The sequence below is a fragment of the Vidua macroura genome, chromosome 20, assembly GCF_024509145.1.
Source record: "Vidua macroura isolate BioBank_ID:100142 chromosome 20, ASM2450914v1, whole genome shotgun sequence".
NCBI lineage: Eukaryota > Metazoa > Chordata > Aves > Passeriformes > Viduidae > Vidua > Vidua macroura.
The window spans coordinates 10,352,505-10,370,285 of record NC_071590.1 but is presented as its reverse complement, the minus strand read 5'-3'; the positions used below and the strand labels follow the sequence as shown (position 1 = coordinate 10,370,285).

Below are 17,781 nucleotides of genomic sequence, written 5' to 3'. Positions count from 1 at the left end.
CTCGGCTGCTGCGCTGGGAGCTGTGAGTGAACAATCCAAAGATAAGCAAGAAGTATAAACATGCTGAATTATACAAATACATAGAAGGGGATCAGGTTTGTTTTATTCTGTGACAGTTAGGAGACAAGGAGATTTATTCTTACACTTTTTCTCCTAAAAAGCACTGGTTAAAAGGTCCACTTAAGCACTGAAACCTCAATGGCATTAAAAAACTTGAAGAGCTTTTAATAGCTACCTTTTGAAATTACTTTTAAATCTATTTTTGAGATGGATAAACTAAGCTACCAATGAAGCAGGGCAGGAGATTTTGGAAGGGCCCAGCAGTGAGAAACTGTCATTCATTTCTCAACAACTCAGCTCCTGTACAGGGACTCTGAGATAAAAACTACCACAGTGCTCGATGCTTTAAAAACCTGAGCGTTCTTGAAATTCCAATTTTCTCTCTTTGGTGGGAATCTAACCCCGACAGCCTTGAAAATGAACCTCAGGCAGTTTTCAGGATACAGCTCAGAGTGGCTGTTTCTAAAATAAAAGTGAGGGAAGAGCGAGCAGAACTTGGAGGCTTATCAGCACCCGGAATGCCCTGGCTAATCCTCAGCAGCCCCGGCCCCTTTATGTAACCTGGGATTGCTGCAGCTCAACAGCTTACTGGGGTCTGGGTGGTTTTCTTTAAACCTCTTGTGGACAAATGCAAACACATTAAATACTTCTTTTTTCTGCCTCTCTAAGGAAAAAAAACTGTTGTAAGAGGTGAAAAAAATGTTTTATTTGTATCAATGGCTAATGGAATTAAACTTGTATGCTGAGACTAAAACGTGTTTCTCTGTGATCCATCATGACTGAACAGAACTTTCCCGATTTACAATACTCAGGTGTAACGCTTGGAAAAAAAGGTTGAATCCCATATTTCTCTTCACCCCAAACACTCTGTGGAGGTGTTGGGGTGTTCCAAATAAAGAGAAAACCAGCCCCTTTTTACCCTGTACCCCATTTCTGGCAGTGGGGCTGGCTGTGCTGCAATACTTACGTCCCTGTGGCCACCTCCCCGCGGCTCTCCTTGCCCGGAGGACGCCTCTCCGTGCCCTCCATCTGACTGCTCTGACTTTCCACGGCACACATCCTTCCAAGGCAAAATTCAGCCCTCAAGCTCCCTCTCGGCCGGTGCTAAGCCATTCACCTCACGCTGAATGCTTATGGAAACTTCAGAAGGAAAAAAATAAACCCCCTATTGAACTCCTTGCAATCGGAGACCTGAATGGGCTCGATATAAACCCCACTCGAACCAGCGGCAGCAATAGGCTTCCCTGGATGTTGGATTCCATCCAGCTTAAAAGTTTCCATGAAATAAACTAGGCTAAGCACATCAGCTGCATAGAAACTAACTCGGTGTAACAGGAGCATCTGTTCTTCACGTCCACCATTTTCTTAGAGCCCGAGCTCGGCGGCGCTGCGGCGGCGCGAGGTGCCAGCGGATCCCCGGCCGCGCCGGCACGGGCACGGACATGGATTAGCAGGGAGCATGCACGTCGTATAAACTACTGCACCAGGTCGCTTTTGTTTGTCAGAAAAACAGCTTAATGTATTTGCAAGGATGGCATTACAGAGCGCAGTCAATGTCCGCACTGAGACAGCAGAAGAGGAGCACACCTCAGACCCATTAATACACGGTACAAAGCAAATGTTTACCCAAGTACAAATGAAACAGGTCGACAATTAGCTAATGCAGCTTTGTGGACATAAACCAGGTACAGTCGAGCAGAACCAACATAAAATAAAAAGGAAACAGCCCTTTTCCTACGCCACGCTAAGAGCACTGTGGTTAGTGGTTTGGGAAGCCTCTGTCACGGTGAAAAATTTCCTTGCCGGTGTTTAATGTGTTTATTCTACTGCTACACTGCTGGATAAAAATAACAGCTGGCTGTACAAGGGACCCACTGTCAATACTGCAGTAATTGACAACATACAATTAAGTCTCACACCTGTTTATTGTAAGTAATTCATAGATAACCACTTCTAGTACACATTTTCATATTGGCTTTTAACGCTTTTGTCCTTTTTTTTTTTTTTTTTTTAAGCTCAGGGATACCCAAATTTCACCTAAGGGTCATCACTGTGGTTACCCAGACCCAGAAGGCTATACCTACTTTGGGAAACTGGTGCAAGGTGGTGTCGTGGCCAGGGATGGCAGAGATGGCTGGGGAGCTACAGGTCCCAACATGCAGGACGGTGTGGAGGCGGCAGCGGGGCCGGGGCAGCGGGGTTGGGGACATGCGCTGGCGGGCTGGCCGTGCACGCCGGGCTCTACACAGGGCCAAAACAAAGACCTCTACACACCTGGAGTAAGAACAGTGGTAACAAAGTCATAGCTACATATTCTTCTCTACATTTTTGTTTATTGAGACAAACTAATTAAAAGGCACAAACATAGGGCATATGTTTACATGGACATTATAACAAACATATACATTAAAAGTGTAGGAATGTGTTTCCTTTCTGCTAAACAGAAAGTTCCTAAGCTTTTATATATACAAAAGTTGTACAATTTGATGTCCTAAAGTACAAAAGATCATTTATAAAATTATTTTACACTAAGCTCTATTATTTTTTTTTTGTTTGTTTTTGTTTTACTATGTAGTCCAAGCCCCTAGAACAGTTTCACGTAAGGATACAGATACCTGTCACCTGAGCCAGCAGCCTGGCAATCACTGCTCGCACGGACACGGCCGGGGAGGAACGGAAGCAGTCCAGTGTGACTGGTCAGTCCTGCTAGCACTCTGTGAAAATGCACACGCTAATCTCCAGAGCTCTCAACTTCATTAAGATAAAAACATCTCAACTGTAATTTCTTTTTTTTTTTTTTTTTTCCTCTTTTTTTTTTTTTTTTTTATTTAATGTAGAGGTTGGGTTTAGGGTGGTTTGTTTATTTTTTTAAAACAAAGTTTTAAAAATGTGAATATGTGACATGATAGTCTAAAAAGTATATCTGTTTCCCTAGACTTTGCTTTCTACTTTATGTACAGATAAACAGGTTAAGAAAAAAAAGCACATGTAGCTTAAACATGTGTGACCATTTATGAGCAGTTCTGGGCTGGACAGCTCAGCACCCCAGAACTCCCACAAATTGATAGAAATGTGTTAACACAATAGAAGAATAACGTAAAAATGATGATGTTTGCAAATATTTACAAAGTTGAACAGATTTGCACAACACTTGATTAAGAAATAGGGGAGAAATTAAAAGACGCTCTCTGCTTGTCCTGGAGGGGCATCCTACCTAGTTAGTGGTTAGAATAAAAACTGTATACAATTTAATATAAGACAAAACTTCTAGTGAACAACTAACACGTCTGTCCCCTGCTGAAACACCAGCAGGCTCTGACTGCGAGGCAGAGGGCATAAAAATCACACCCAGGGCCTCCAGAATCTTCCAGCTTAAAGCAATTTTCCTTAAGTTTCCAAGCACTCCTTTTGCTCCTAGATAAGAGTCCCATGGGGGTCTGACTGTTCAGAGACCATGTTTACATACATTTCGACTCCTCTTCTGTCAGCCATGGCTGTTTCTCACCAAACAATAACAGGTTTTTTTTAAAAAAAATGTTGACTACAATGCTCTATTCCCTTAGGGTAATATGTTGGGTAATATTTACATCTCCAAATATCAGGTCACAATCCCTATTATATGTTGAAGTTAGAATGATAAGTTATCATATGCTTTGCATATCAGAGCTGGTATCACCTTTCCCATAGGGAATGCTGCCTGAAATTACCATATTCCCAAAGGTAAAATGCATATTTTCTCCAAAAATGCATTTTTTTTTAAATGACAACATTGTAATGCATTTACTCATTGAAAAAAAAAAAAAAAAAAAAAAAAAAACAAAACCAAAAAACCATCAACACAGACAAAGGTTCTACACTAGCTCAGAAACAGTGGACTTGCCTGGGAGGTTAAAATGAGCCATCCACCCTGTCACAGATACAGAGGGGTCTTCGCTAGTGTTTAGATTAAAATAATTTTCTAAGTTATAATTCCAGGGGATAAAACATAAAATTGTTTTTTTTAATTACCTCTTTGTTGTTTTTTTTTTTCTTTTTTTTTTTTTTTTAAACTCTGGCAAATAAGTATCTGCTCTAATTCAGCATCAGTCAGCTACAATGTAAAACTTACTTTAAATGAAGTGCTCCAGTGAAACTCAAGCCTGAACCATGTGAGCCAAATCAAGGGGAAGATGCTACGGTGGTCTCTGATGGTGTTGCCCCAGTGTCTTAGCCTGAATTTATTAACTAAAAACAAAACAAAAAACCCAACGGAACAAAACAAAACAAAACAAAAACAAAACCAAAACCAAAAACAAAAAAACAAAAAAAAAAACAAAAAAAAACCAAAAAAAACCAACAAAAAAAAAAAACCCAACCAAACAAAACCCAAAAAAGAACTGCTGGTAAGGATTCCATTTTAATCCTTTTTAATACTGTTTAGAACTTGTTTACCAGGGAGGAGAGGTGGGCAAGGCCTGGGGCAGGAAAGGCATGCTCTCCACTGGTCTCATGGCTATGTTGAGGGGACCAGCCAGCGTCATGGGGGTGGGCAGGTTCATGGGGGACGTGATGGTGACGGGGTGCGCTATGTTCACTGGAGCGGTGACCGGGGTGGGCAGGTTCACCGGGGTGGTGAGCGTTAATGGAGAGGTCATGGACAGAGGACTGGTTATAGTTACAGGATGCCCTAAGTTCATCGGACTGGATATATTAACTGCACTTGATACATTTACTGGACTTCTCATGCTCATTGCAGCTGCCACTGTGACTGGGTTTGTGATAGTCCCAGAAGCCACAGAGGACGTTATATTGAATGGAGTAGTAAGAGTCACAGGCGTAGTAGCAGCAGTGGAGGTTTGGCACAAGTTAGCAGCTTCTAAAAATGAGACATAAAAAAGACAAAAAGTTTTTAACACATAAAAAAACCATGGACAAGATTTAAACAAAACAAAACAAAACAAAAAAAAAACCCAAAAACCGAACAAGAACAGGTACAAATTCTGGAATAATTTTCTTTAGGTATTATTAGTAAGTTAAAACTGTTAACATTCTATAGCCTACAGGAAATACAAACTCTCATGCAGGTAATTTTTTTTTTTTTTCCTGAGAATCAAGTGAGGTTGTCTTAGCAAGAGGGTTTTTCCATGTTCATAAAAACAGTACTGTACAATCAAAAAAATCCTCCCAAGAGGAACAGTAGAAATAGAGAGTGTACATACCGAATGGTACGTACTCTATAGCCTTCTCAAAGGTGAACTGACATTCTGTGAAGGTTTTAAAAAGTCATTATTAGGGACTGATAAGCAAAGCTCGTTTCAATATTTACCTGCTTATTTCAGTCTTAATTATTGCTACTAAACTGCTCCACTGCTCACAGTACCTCTACTTCAAGGCTACCCCAGCAGCACATCCCTCAACCCCCATCAGCTCCTCAGCTTTCACACAGCTCCAGCTCCACACCATGTTGGTTTGGGGGGTTCTGGGGGGGTTTGCAGCAAGCAGGACTGAAGTGCAGAGCAGGGGAGACCCAGGAGGCCGGGGCTGGGGAGCGGGGCCGCGGGGGGGACGGGAATCACTCCACATCCATCAGCACCACCTGCCGGCTACCCACACCGGGAGGCTCCAGGAGCAGGGGACGGGGAAGGGCTGGCTGCTAAAGAAACCAGGGAAAACACACTCTGCATCAACGTTACTAAGCCGTGTCTGCTTCCACATTTGTAGGGCAGGACCCCAAGCTCAGTTACACCCACGTGTCAGAGGTAAGCCAGGAGCAAAGAGTCCACTTTGCTTCTGGGGCAATACAAATATAACTTTGAAAGCAACATTAGCCCCATTCAAGGGTTACTGTTGGTTCTTCAAAGTCCATAGCTAGGAGGGGTGGAGAGGAAGGGAAAGAGTAAAAAAAAAAAAAAAAAAAAAAAATTGTGAAAATAAATTGTACTAGACAAAAAAAAAAAAAAAAAAAAAAAGTCCCATCTAGTGTTGTAAAGCCACCACAAGTGGAACTAGCACAGGAGAACCAGCATGGAAAGAGCAGCTCAAGCATGGCACTGACTGGTCTAACTTCTCCTTCAAGCACAGTCACACCCAAAGACACATCCCACCCATGCCCCTTCCCCAGTTAAGCTAAAAGCACCAGTGTGACACCACTGTTACCCACCCACCTCCCTCACCCCCCTCCCTCACCCCCCTCCTGCCCCAAACCACTGTTCTGCTAAAGCATATTCAACATTCTCAATAAGAAAGAAAAAGGAAACAAGACATAGGAAAGAACAAGCAGAAAATAATTTTCAGTGATTTTCTAAATCCAACATCATTTGCTTTATCTACTTAGTGGCCTGATGATATGTAATGTTTCTGTTATCACTGCATTTTAACATGAATAAGCTGTTTCTGCACTGTCTGATCACAGAATTAAATTACTGGCATAACAAGGGGAAAGGAAGCAAGCAGCCTAAAACACAAACAAGAACCTAGAAAACAAAAACAGACTGAAGAACTGAAAGAAAGGTTCAGAGAAAAGGAAAAAAATAAGGTGAGTCAAAAACATTCCTAAAAACAGCCAGTGAAAAACAGTAAGCAGTGGTCATTAAGAACTTCTAAAGCATGTAATCCATGAAGTCACATGATGGGCATTAATAATCAAACTGTTGTGAAACAAATAAGCAGCAGTAATGGGAGAATTTCAACTACTGTATCCTAAAACCACTAAACTGAAGCAATCTGTTCCCTACAAAGTGACACAATGACCAACAACAGCAATCCCACTTCAATTACAGCAGCAGCACAGGCAGAGGTAAGCTGTGAGCCAGCACTGATGAGAAACAGGATCACTGATTACCTCATTTTGTAATGAAACAAAGCAAGAGAGAGAGCGAGTTCTCTGAGGTCTAGAAAATGTCATGCAAAGACAGTTACATGATGATAGAGCAGATGGAGTCAATTGGGGGAGACAGGATGCACAGGACACAGAAAGCACACACGTGTGCCCTGGTGCTGGTGCAAGGGCAGAGGGGGTGTGTGTGCACACAGGTGAGCAGGGCAAACAAGCACAAGCACAGCTAAAAGCCACACGCAAGTCAAAGCCCACAGCCCTGCTTGGAGCACACACAAGCTCCCCTCTGTAACCGATGCCTCTAGGGACACAGGCAAGCACACAGACCAAGGGAGCAAGTCATGAGCAGGTCATTTAACACACCCTACTCTGGGGCCTGTTTCCTCCTGTCCTCTCTTCTAAGAATGAAACTGTCATGTAAGACATCCTTCCTGACACCTTGAACTCCCTGTATGACTGTGAGCTGCCCTATGTCACAAAGCCCACCACGTCAGTATTGGTTTGTTTTACCTTTCTTCCTGGCTTTGACGGCCTCTTCCCACAATCTCAGGGTCTCTACCTGCTTTCCAGGCCAACTTGTTACGTGTTGCTGCTGCTGCTGCTGCTGTTGCTGCTGCTGCTGCTGTTGCTGCTGTTGTTGTTGCTGCTGCTGCTGCTGCTGCTGTTGTTGTTGCTGCTGCTGTTGCTGCTGCTGTTGCTGTTTCTGGTTGCTGGTCTCTTCACTCATGCATGCTATGCCAATCAAGTAAGAACACAAATTCACCTTGAAAAGTTACTCGGTTTTCTGCTGAGATCACAAAGGCAACTTCTACAAAGAGCGTGAGGAATCTCACAGGATTCCAAGAACAAAATCACAGAGGTGTTTAAAACAGTATCATTAATTCTGTGCTTCATAAAACTACTTTTCCAAGAGCTAAAAACCAAAACATAACTCAAGAACATCTACTTTAAGTGGCAAACCAGACTTTTGTCATTATTTACTTTGTATTTAGGAAGAATGAAATGAAAGACTCCAGTTAGTCTCTAGAACTCAAACTGAATCCACTTTTTCTAAACTTTAGCTTAAAAATGAAAAATAAAAAAAGCCTTTTTACTTTTTATTGCTAGTATAACTTAAAAATTTCAGTTTACCTTTACATCAGAGAACAGCCTGTCACCATTCTCTGGCCACAGTACAGCTCATCATTTCCACCTCTAACAACTGCTCGAAATGCCTCATGTGAACTGGCTTAGCACCACCAAACTGGCTAGGGAAGCCAGAGTTGTAACCCTGTACCTTGAAAAATACTTCACATCCAAATTTCCTACTAAGCTCAACAATCAGGCATTTCAGACATTCCCAGTACCTTTAAATTATCCAGGAGTAACAGGAACTGCAAAGATGTTGTAAATTAATACAGTTTAAAGGCTTTAAGGACAAAGTTTCCAAAGACATTCCTTACTTCTGCCTCTTTATTCCTCTGAAAACCCATTTTATATTACTAACCATGTGGGGTTAACCTAAGTTACAGGTATTTTAATAGGGAAAATTTGAAAGTCAAGTCTTCATTTGCTTGCTAGGCATTCCCAGGTCCAGAGTTTAAGTCTAGAAGGAGCTATTACAAACATCTCATCTGACCTCCTGCACACCACCAGTCAGATGCCATTAATGCCCAAAACCTATCAGGGCTGGATTTAAATCCTCTTCTTGTCAGCTACTGCCTGAGGGAGGAAACACTGAGCCCCAGGGTCAAAGCTCAGAGAAAGCAGAGAAATCTTTCCCCTGATTTTGATGAGCTTTGGATGAGGCTTCAGACCTGAAACCTGGCAAATCTTAGCAGTTCTTAAATAGTCTAAAATCTCCAGACTATCTGTTGGACTTTTAGACCTGCACAGTTCAGGAAGTAGCGCTGAACTTAAAAGGTGAGAACACTTGGGAACTCTCCTCTTCAAGAGATGGGTCACTGTCATGAACTGCAGGGCATTCCCAAGGGATGAGAGCACAGTCTTGCAGCAAACAACTCCACACATGCCAATTCTTGAGCTGAAGCACATTCTGTTACTAAAGATCTACTTTTAAGAGGTGTGACCACCCAGACTGACAGACACATAGCTGAATTTTAACGTCATCAAAGGCAATTCCCTTGGCAAACACATTGTTATTAGAAATGTTTGTAAAACGTTCACCTACTTTTATTGATGCCTTGTTTACAGGTATTACAGTTGATACTTTGGCTCTGCCCGTGTGTCTTTAAGTGGCTGGTGATATATGCTGCACTCAGAAGTTTACCACAGATATTACACGATACCTTTCCTTCATGGCGCACCATGTGTGTCCGCAGTCTGTCTTTGGTGGCAAAGGCAGCAGTGCACGTCTGGGTGGAGAACAAAGTTACACTTGAGGTGCAGACAGAGCAGCACAGCATCACCTGCAGGCCCACTGCGAGCCCACGTTACCCTGCAGGTCCTAACAGTATCCTAAGTGCATTGACAACTTTAAGTTTTACCTGTATTTATAGAGAAACAAAAATCAAACTACTCAGCAGAGACTGAGAATGGAATTTGCTTCTGAGACAATCGGGATAAAAATCATATTCTATACTGCTTGAACTTTCTGAAAACACTGGGTTGCCTTACCCACCAGTGCAAGAGGGAGCTTATAAAAAACACCTACAATAGGCAAAGTTGGTTTCTAATGTAATTTTACTGTACAAATATGAACTTGGTACCTTACACTGCTCAATTACTTCTGCTCCCATCCAGAACAAGGAAACAAAACCTTTTCCTAACACTATTTTTTTTACCCAAGGCTTTTATTTAATAAGATGAGTCACTAAAACAGGTTGGAATAAGCATGGATATTCCAAGCAAAACAGTTAATTGTTCAAGGGCAATCAAATTATTTCTTCTAGACTCAGTCATCAAGTTAGGACAACTTGCTTTTCCCTTCCAGCAAAATAACAGATCCAGAATCAACCATTCGACCCATTTTAAATAGATGTGCTGAGAAAGACATTTGATTTGAACATGCTGAGAAACACAATGCACACATTACCCCAGAAATGAGCACTAAGCAGAGGATGCTGCTACAATCCTCCTACTACGTTAAGCATATGGCAAAACAGAGCAACTATGCTGTTCTCCAAGAAAGCAAAAAGCCTCTCATCTTCCTAAAAAAGCAACCATGGCATCTTTTTAAAGTTCCACCAGAACTCCAGCACTGTGGTGTGGTGGCAAATGTGGCTTTACTCCTAAACTTGCTCTTCTAAAGTCCAGGAGTAAATACAGTTCTGGAAAGATTCACCTGAGTACTACAGACACAATAAGGTATTGTTCTTAATAAACCATTTTAGCCCTTACTTGGCATTTGAAGGGTCTCTCTGTTGAGTGAACATGTTTAACGTGACAGCTTAAATGATCAGGCCTGCAAGAAAGAGAGGAAGAGGAGAAAAGTGCACGCTGTTACAAACACAGAAGCAGGACACCTTGGCTAGCAGTGCTGACACCACGCTGGTCGCTCCCTGCAGCCCCCATCCCTCTGACAGCCAGGATAAATCCCTTCCCCTCACCTACCAGGGGCTTCACCTGCAACACCTCGCAGCTTAAAACCAACAACCTGCGGTTTAAAACTTAACTCTCTTCTCCTCACACACCTGAAAATGGCATGTTTGGTCACACCTTGTGTAAAGGTGAGAGCGCAACAGCTCTAAAGGTTGAAGTTTTCTCTGTTGCAAGCACAGGTACGAACAGAGCCGGCAGCAGTGCAGGCTGCCCCTGAGCTCTGTCAGTGCCCTCCACCCTGCTGTAAGACCAGGTGACAGCTTCCCTGCCCTGCCCCATTTGGTCACAGACCACGGCAAAGCCTGGTGAAGGGGCTCTGTGCCCACCCCCAGTGACACAGACACACACCTTATGGGACCTGGATGAGGCTGAGAAACCATTTCAAACCACTCTCCTAAAAAAGTGACCACTTCTGGCCACTGCTAACCTTGCTCAGATGGAGACTCCCCCACGCTAACTGCAGACAAGGCTCTTTATCCCCTCACCAACCTCCTCAGAAGGCTGGTTCTCCCAGCTCCTCACTACCACAGAGCTTAACCCTTCTTGCTCATGAAAAGCCAAGAGTGGAGCATGCCTGGGATTTGCTACAGGGTACCTTGAGAAGCCTTTTCCACAAACACCGCAGGTGTAGGGTTTCGTGATGCCACCTTCGTGAGACCTCACGTGGTAGGTCATGCGATCCTTTCTCTTGAAGCGCTGATTGCAAATGGGACATTCGAAGGGTTTCTCGTCGGAGTGGGACAGCTTGTGCCGGTTGAGGTGGTAGACGTCCCTGAAGGCCTTTCCACACATCTCACAAGCGTGGTTCTTCTTCACGGGCTTGCTGGGCTTCTTCACCGTCTGCGTCACTGCCATGGCCGTGGCGCCGGCGCTGCTGCTGGGGTTGGTGGCAGAGGAAGACGTAGTGACTGTGGACAGGATGCCTGCGATAGTCGAAACCAGTGAACTCCGGCTGTTGTCACCAGCGATGGTCGAGATAAGGGGCACCATTGTGGTGGGAGTTTTCTTTGGCCGTGACACTAACTTTATCCCTGTGTGGCAGGACTCGTGACGCCTCAAATGGTAGCTGTCCCTGAAAGCTTTGCTGCAGTAAGTGCACACAAAGGAGGTTTTAGGTTTTTCCTTTTTAATCCCAACAATAGCATCCTTTAATGTTTCTGATGCAGGCTGAGGTTTCTGCGTTATTGGTAAGGGCAGAATCGGCTTCTGATCGGGCGGCTCAACAGCAGAGCTCAGGAGAGGCAACAAACTGTTCTGTGCTGCCTGCTGTTGGTGATGGGAGGCTTCGTGTGCCTAAAACCAAACATTCACACTTAAATTCTCTGGATGGGTGCTCGCTCTGGCACGGTGAGAACATTTACAAACGACAGGGAAGCACATTCTAGACCAAAAGCCATGGAAGGAACAACAGGGGAAGGTTACATAATGCTGGTTTTGGACGAGATAAACCGCTCACGCTGTAAATGCCCAGGCTGTGCAGATCCTGTGGTAAGTGTAGGACACGGCACAACAATCAAGGAATTATTAAGTTTCTGGAGGGCAACTTTTTACGGAAGACAACTAGGTGCTTGTCAGATCTTTTAATAACAGCATTTCATCTTTACATAACAGATAACTCATTTTGCTAATGATCGTATCAGATGGCACATCAGGGCTATCTCTGGAGAGGATGAAGGTACTGACAGGAGTTGCAAAATGAGGCCCCACCTTTAAGCCGAGCTTAGTGCACACTGAGAATTGAACTGCAGCCACGGAGAGCCAGGATGCGATAAGGCGTCTTATTTAAACAGTGTGCTCATACCCCTGTGCCAGCACTGAAACCAAAGCAACTGGAATCGGGAGCTGTCTAAAGCCACATCTCTATATTTAGCAGGTTCCTGATGCATTTATCCACTGACCACTGTGTTCTCTGCGTCTGGAACTAACAAGAATAGCGGCACGGCCTTTTTCTCTTCGTCAGCAGCTACTTTGTGCTGGGAAGAGAAGCTGATCGATACACACTGGGAGACATCTAGAGATGCTGGAGAATACAGTTCGGGGGTGCTGGGAATAAACCCTGAAAGCTGTTTGAAAGCAGCCAATACCAACTAACTTTGAACTACAGAATCTGTGGCAGAAGCTACAGGGAAGGGAAGGGGGGGCCCGCAGCCAGCACCGCTCAGCTGAGCTGCAGCCTGCCTGCCACGGGCTGTGCTGCACCACGCGTGGTTATTCTAAGGCAGAAACACTGTTATTAAAACTCATCCAGTCAGACTGGGACAAAACCATGGCAGATACAATTTTAATGTGGTTTAGAAACCACACAGACCAATTCAGCCTAATGGAGCATTAAAATAAATCACTCCAGCACCTTAAGCCAGTTTAAGTGCATCTGTATTCAAGATGTGCCTCGGTCTCATCAGACCAGTTTTAAATCAGGCTCGTTATTAACGCAGCGTGCCAGGCCCGAAGCTGAGTTTGGGGAAACTTGCATTCCCATTAGATCAGTACTGCAGCCTTCCAGGACTCCTTTCCTATGGCTTTCCTCACAAAATAACATGACTCAAAGCTGTGAGAGCTGAATAAAACACTGTGCCAGTGCACGACCCTGACCTGTCTACTTTTACATCTGCTGGGGTGGACAGTACTGGGAGGCGCACTCAGGCTAATGCTCTTCCCATGGGAATCCATTTCAACACGTCCTTTGGACAAGCCAGTATTTCTAGAAGCTCACTTTGGGCCTTTTTCCCAGTTGTGTGCTGGCTGCTTTGCCTGCCTGGATCGCAGCAGGGACTACAGCCCCCCCAGAGCGTCTCTCCCTTGCAGTGGGGCAGCTCCTGCATCACTCCAATCTCACTTTTCGGGAGCGTGATGCTGGTGATCTTTGGATAAAAGCCATGGGTGGATACCAACACTAACCCACGTGGGAAAGAATACAAGCTCCCAAACACTGCAAGCCTATCTGACAGGAAAACAGCTCACAGGAGAAAGCCTGGACTCCGGACACTAACAGGAGACAAAACTTGCGGGAATCATTAGGAGCCAGGCCAGGCTGTCCACCTGTATCTGCTTTTTAGATCCGTCTGTGCCGAAGCTCGGGATGCAACAGGTAGGCTGGATATTAGCACACCTGCCTGCCCACAGCAGCCACCTCAAACAACAGCCCGAGGGGCTGCTTTATTTCAGGGAGTGATTGCTGAAGAGCTGCATCCAGAACTCTCCTGGAGGCGACGCTGCTAAATCAGAGCACGGCACAAGCCCCAGCAGCTCCATTAAACTTTTCCCTCACTTCAGTGACAATTGTGGATTTTCAACCATTTATTTTCCATGTTTTTAAAAAGGTTTTGACACTTCTACATTGCATGAAAGTAAGAGTTTGCATGATACACACCAACAGCACAATACTGAGCAAGTTGTGCACTTCATCACAATTTTAACTTTAAAAAAATATGAAATGTTTTACAACTTCAAATCGGCATTAAACAATGCTGTTAAACTGCACCAGAAGACACTGCAGAGCACCTAATGATAGCTCCAGAGATACAATTTCAAAAGCAGACCTAGCAGATCGGATAATGGAGAACCCAAATCCTTTGGACAAGGTTCAAACTTAGGCAGTTTATGGATATTTTTAAGCCTCAAAGAATCGTCAGCACTTCAAGGTAATGATGCACTTATTCCTACAGATCCGATGGAGACAGTGGACATAAAACAATGTATATTCATCAAGCTACAGGCTATGGAGCTGCTGCTTATGTAAGTCTGCTTATCTTGGTTCTGAGGGAGCCAGCATTATTCGCAGCACCGTGCTCCTTGCAGCCCCTCTGCCACCAGCCGTGTTCCTCAGTTTCCAAGGGCCGTTAAAGCCTTTTAAAAAAGGATCAGGCAGCATTTTTTTTTTAACTCCCTGTTGGAGAAGGGAAGCCAGCACCTGCTGCACGCCTCTGGCAGGCGCAGTCATGCAGGCTGCGACCACGGTTTTACTTGACCCAGCATTAACGTCAAGTCAAGTCAACATTTTGGAGATATTCTGATGGTCTGGGACAGGCTCTCCTGCAAAATCCCCTTGTTCTGTCACTAATTCCTTCTCTCCTGGGGGGGCAGTAAACAAAAAAACCCTGCAATTCATGACCCAGAGTGTAGGATGTGGCATTGTGAACTTCCAGTGCCAGAGGCTAAAATATTTTTGTGCTTCAGCCTTAATGTGAGAGCAACAAATTAGCATGAGTCATATCTTGAACACTCCATCTGATGGATGAGTCCTCCTCACATTAACAGATACAACTTTCGCTTCCCGAGCACATCCTAGAAGTGGTTTTCCAACTATGCATTTTGGGGACTAAGAAGATCCAAACAAGAACTTCTTATTCAGTAGCACGACTGTTTCTTTAGAAAGGGATACAATTCATCAAAATGCCACCTAAAAACAATCAAACAACTTTATTTGGAAGGAACGGCTTACAGTTGCACAGCCCACTGCTACAGGACTAAAATTAAGACATCGAAACCTCCTCTAAAAACATTTGGCTAAAAATTACAACTTTATACTCCACGTATCAAGCTGTCCCTTAGGGAATCCTGTCCCAGCTGGAACACACACTTGGTTTAACACTCCCCCCAGGAAGAACGAGTGTGAATATTCAGTCACTTCCATTTGTTATTTAACTGACACCGGGGACAGGCTTTTAAATCCATGTTTTTTAACTAGTTTAACTAATCAGCTGGATCGGGGCTGATGTACTGCTGCGAGAATGGGAAGAAGAAAAATGAAAGTCACATCAGGACTACCTCAGTGCTGCTTTCTGCTGGGTGCATCGGCACACTCGCACCCCAAATCATTGATTCTAACAAAACCACTCAAGAAACAATATCCAGCATTTATTATGAGCTCTGAAAGCTTTATAATTTAGGGACAAAAAAAAAAAAAAAAAATCCGAGGAAAATTTCCACGTCACAGTTTTATGAAGATGCTTCCGAGTCGCACTTTCAGAAAGTGAACTGCTGACTCCTTAATTAAAAGCAGCAAAGCTGACTCCTAAATCAGCGTGTGACATCACTACTTCAAAACTCAGCACCTTCAGAAAAGCACGGAGGAGCAGCGAGGAGCTGGACACGTACTTGAAGCATTACTTGGCATTTCTCAGCCTGCTGCAATACAGTCCTGCCAGCCTAGGAAAAATTTCCCCTGGAAAACACTCAGCTGGGAGGCAGCAAGGCACTAAAGCAGCCCCGGCTCGGAGGGAGATGGCCCTAAACTAAGGAGATTAACTTCTTAGCGTGAAGTTCCCTACGTGCGAATCACAACTGCCCACTAGAGTGAGAAATAATTCACCAGACCCCAGCCAAACTCCATGGCATCGCCCGCATCCATCACGGAAAGGCGGAAAACCCAGCGCCCAGCGCCCGGTACCGGCTCCCCGAACATTCCCGGCGTGTTTTCCGAGGCAGAGAACCCGAGCGAGTGACTCATCCCTTGGTACTTGCAAGGGACGAATTTTTCCTCCCTAAAGGAATGGTGCTCGCCTCTTGGCGGATTTATTCATTCAACTCAGGTTTTCAAACTCGTGTCACGGGCTGGGTCTGGGTTTAATTCCGAGGAGGACAGTGAGGAAGCGAGCGGCCGCCACCGGGAACGTGCAAAGAGGATTATTTTACCTTGAGAAAGGTGATGTGCTGGGCGCTTTTTTTTTTTTTTTTTTTTTTTCCTACGCTGCTGCTGCTGCAATCACACGTTTTATGTTTTCCAGCTCCAAAAAAAAAAAAAAAAAAAAAATCCAGGAGAAAACAATCTGCTGAGAAGGGGCTTGCGAGGCTCACAGAAGCCAGGCAGATATATATATATATATATATATATTTTTTTTTTTTAGGTTTTTTTTTCCCTGGTACATTGGGTTTTCTTCGGAATTACATAAACAGCGGTGTTTTTAAGTCAGTCTTTCACCGACAGAAAGGGGGAAAATTGTGACTCAGTTGGCAAAGGGAGGGGTTGCACGCTCCACCGTCCCTATTCCTCCCCATTCCCGTTAGGATTTCGCCAGTTTTTACAGAAATCCGGCCCGCTCGCGTCCTATTTTAAAAGAAAACAAGCTCCCTCGTCAGCCGGCCCTGAGTCAGGCTGTTTAAAGAGGGATTAATTTATTCTCCCAGACACGGCGTTTGTTCCATCGGGGTTTTGTTGGAGCCCGGTGGAAGCTTGGGTCTTTTTTTTTTTTTTTTTTTTTTCTGTTCTTTTTTTTTTTTTTTTTCTGTTGTTGTTTGTCTCTTTGGACGAGGGGGGAGAAGAAAACAAGCAAACACCAAAAAAAAAAAAAAAAAAAATTTAAAAAAGCGCGATCTCACGTTTTGCGGGGAGGTAAAAAAAAAAAATAAAAATAAAAATATAAACATGAATATCGGTGGTTTGTAATGAAAGCGGGAAGGGAGCGCGCTGCGGGGCGGCGGCGGAGGGAGAAAGTGCAGGAGGAGGGAAGGAGGGAGAAGCGGAGCCGCGGGGCCGCTGAGGCGCTGCCCGGCGGGCCGGGCCGGGCCGGGCCGGGCCGGGCCGGGGGCGGGCGGGGGCCGGGCGGCCGCGCTGAGTGACAGCCCGGCCCGGCGGGGACCGGCGGGGCCGCGGCCGTGAGGGAGGGAGGGAGAGAAAGAGGGGGGGCGCGGGCAGCGCCGCCGCCGCGGGGCCTCACCTGAAAGAGGAACGCGGTCCAGTTGGCCTCCATGGCGGGGGCGGCGCGGCCCCGGGCGGCGGCGGCGGCGGCTGCGGCGGGCGGTCCCCCCGTCGCTCCCTCCCCCGGGCCGCAGCTACATGGAGCCGACAACAAAGCGGCGGCGGCGGCGGCGGCTCAACATGGCAGCGCCGAGCGGCCGCTTCCGCTAACCTCGGGCTGCACCACTGCGGCCCAGAGGGGGGAGGCGGCGGCGCGGCGCCCCGGCGGGGCGGCGATGGCCCGGGCGGCCGCGGCGCCGCCCCCGCCGCTCCCCTCGCCGCGGGGCGGGCGGCGGGCCCGGGGCGGCGCGGCGAGGCGGCGGCGCGGGCGGCGGGGCCGGGGCGGCGCGGCGGGCCGGCCGCCCCCCCCCCGCGGGGCTGGCAATGGGCCGGTCCCGGGCTGGGGAAGCCGAGCTGTGGCGAGAGAAGATGGAGGAGCGGCCGAGGTGTCCGGGGCCGCCGCCGCCGCCCGCCCCGGCTCGGCCCCGGGGCCGCCGAGCCGCCCGCCCGCCCCTTCTCCCCTCCCCGCCCGCCCGCCGCCCCCGCCCGCCGCGCCGGCAGGGAGGGAGGGAGCCGCGGGGGCGGTGGGGGGCGGCTTCGCCCGCGGGTGCGGGCGGGCGGCAGCGCCGGGGGCGGAGGAGGGGAGGGGGGGGGGTGTGAACTCGGGGCCGCCCCGGGGGTCGCCCGGCGC

The 17,781-nt window shown here is 46.3% G+C and overlaps 1 protein-coding gene across 3 annotated transcripts; it reads right to left on the bottom strand.

Moving 5' to 3' along the window:
* Positions 1 to 2,373: 2,373 nt before the first annotated feature.
* On the bottom strand, positions 2,374 to 17,210 carry VEZF1 (vascular endothelial zinc finger 1). Of its 3 annotated transcripts, none has more exons than XM_053995972.1 (7): positions 17,071 to 17,209; positions 11,010 to 11,707; positions 10,214 to 10,277; positions 9,045 to 9,228; positions 7,385 to 7,606; positions 5,259 to 5,303; positions 2,374 to 4,915 (listed from the first exon to the last, which is right to left on the bottom strand). In XM_053995972.1, exons 1-7 carry the CDS (start codon positions 17,101 to 17,103, stop codon positions 4,488 to 4,490), a joined length of 1,674 nt encoding a protein of 557 aa, XP_053851947.1. In that variant the 5' UTR covers positions 17,104 to 17,209; the 3' UTR covers positions 2,374 to 4,487. The 3 variants fall into 3 exon arrangements, with proteins under 3 accessions (XP_053851947.1, XP_053851948.1, XP_053851949.1); XM_053995973.1 differs by lacking the exon at positions 17,071 to 17,209 and adding an exon at positions 15,731 to 15,754; XM_053995974.1 differs by lacking the exon at positions 5,259 to 5,303 and having other exon boundaries at positions 17,071 to 17,210.
* Positions 17,211 to 17,781: the final 571 nt, after the last annotated feature.

What these genes read in the sequence shown, in the direction of transcription:
- VEZF1 (XM_053995972.1), bottom strand. Translation starts at nt 17,103, where the DNA reads ATGGAGGCCAACTGGACCGCGTTCCTCTTTCAG. An exon ending in GGACCGCGTTCCTCTTTCAG is followed by an intron (nt 11,708 to 17,070) that starts GTGAGGCCCCGC and finishes GTTTGGTTTTAG; the next exon opens with GCACACGAAGCCTCCCATCA. An exon ending in CGTCAAAGCCAGGAAGAAAG is followed by an intron (nt 5,304 to 7,384) that starts GTAAAACAAACC and finishes AAACCTTCACAG; the next exon opens with AATGTCAGTTCACCTTTGAG.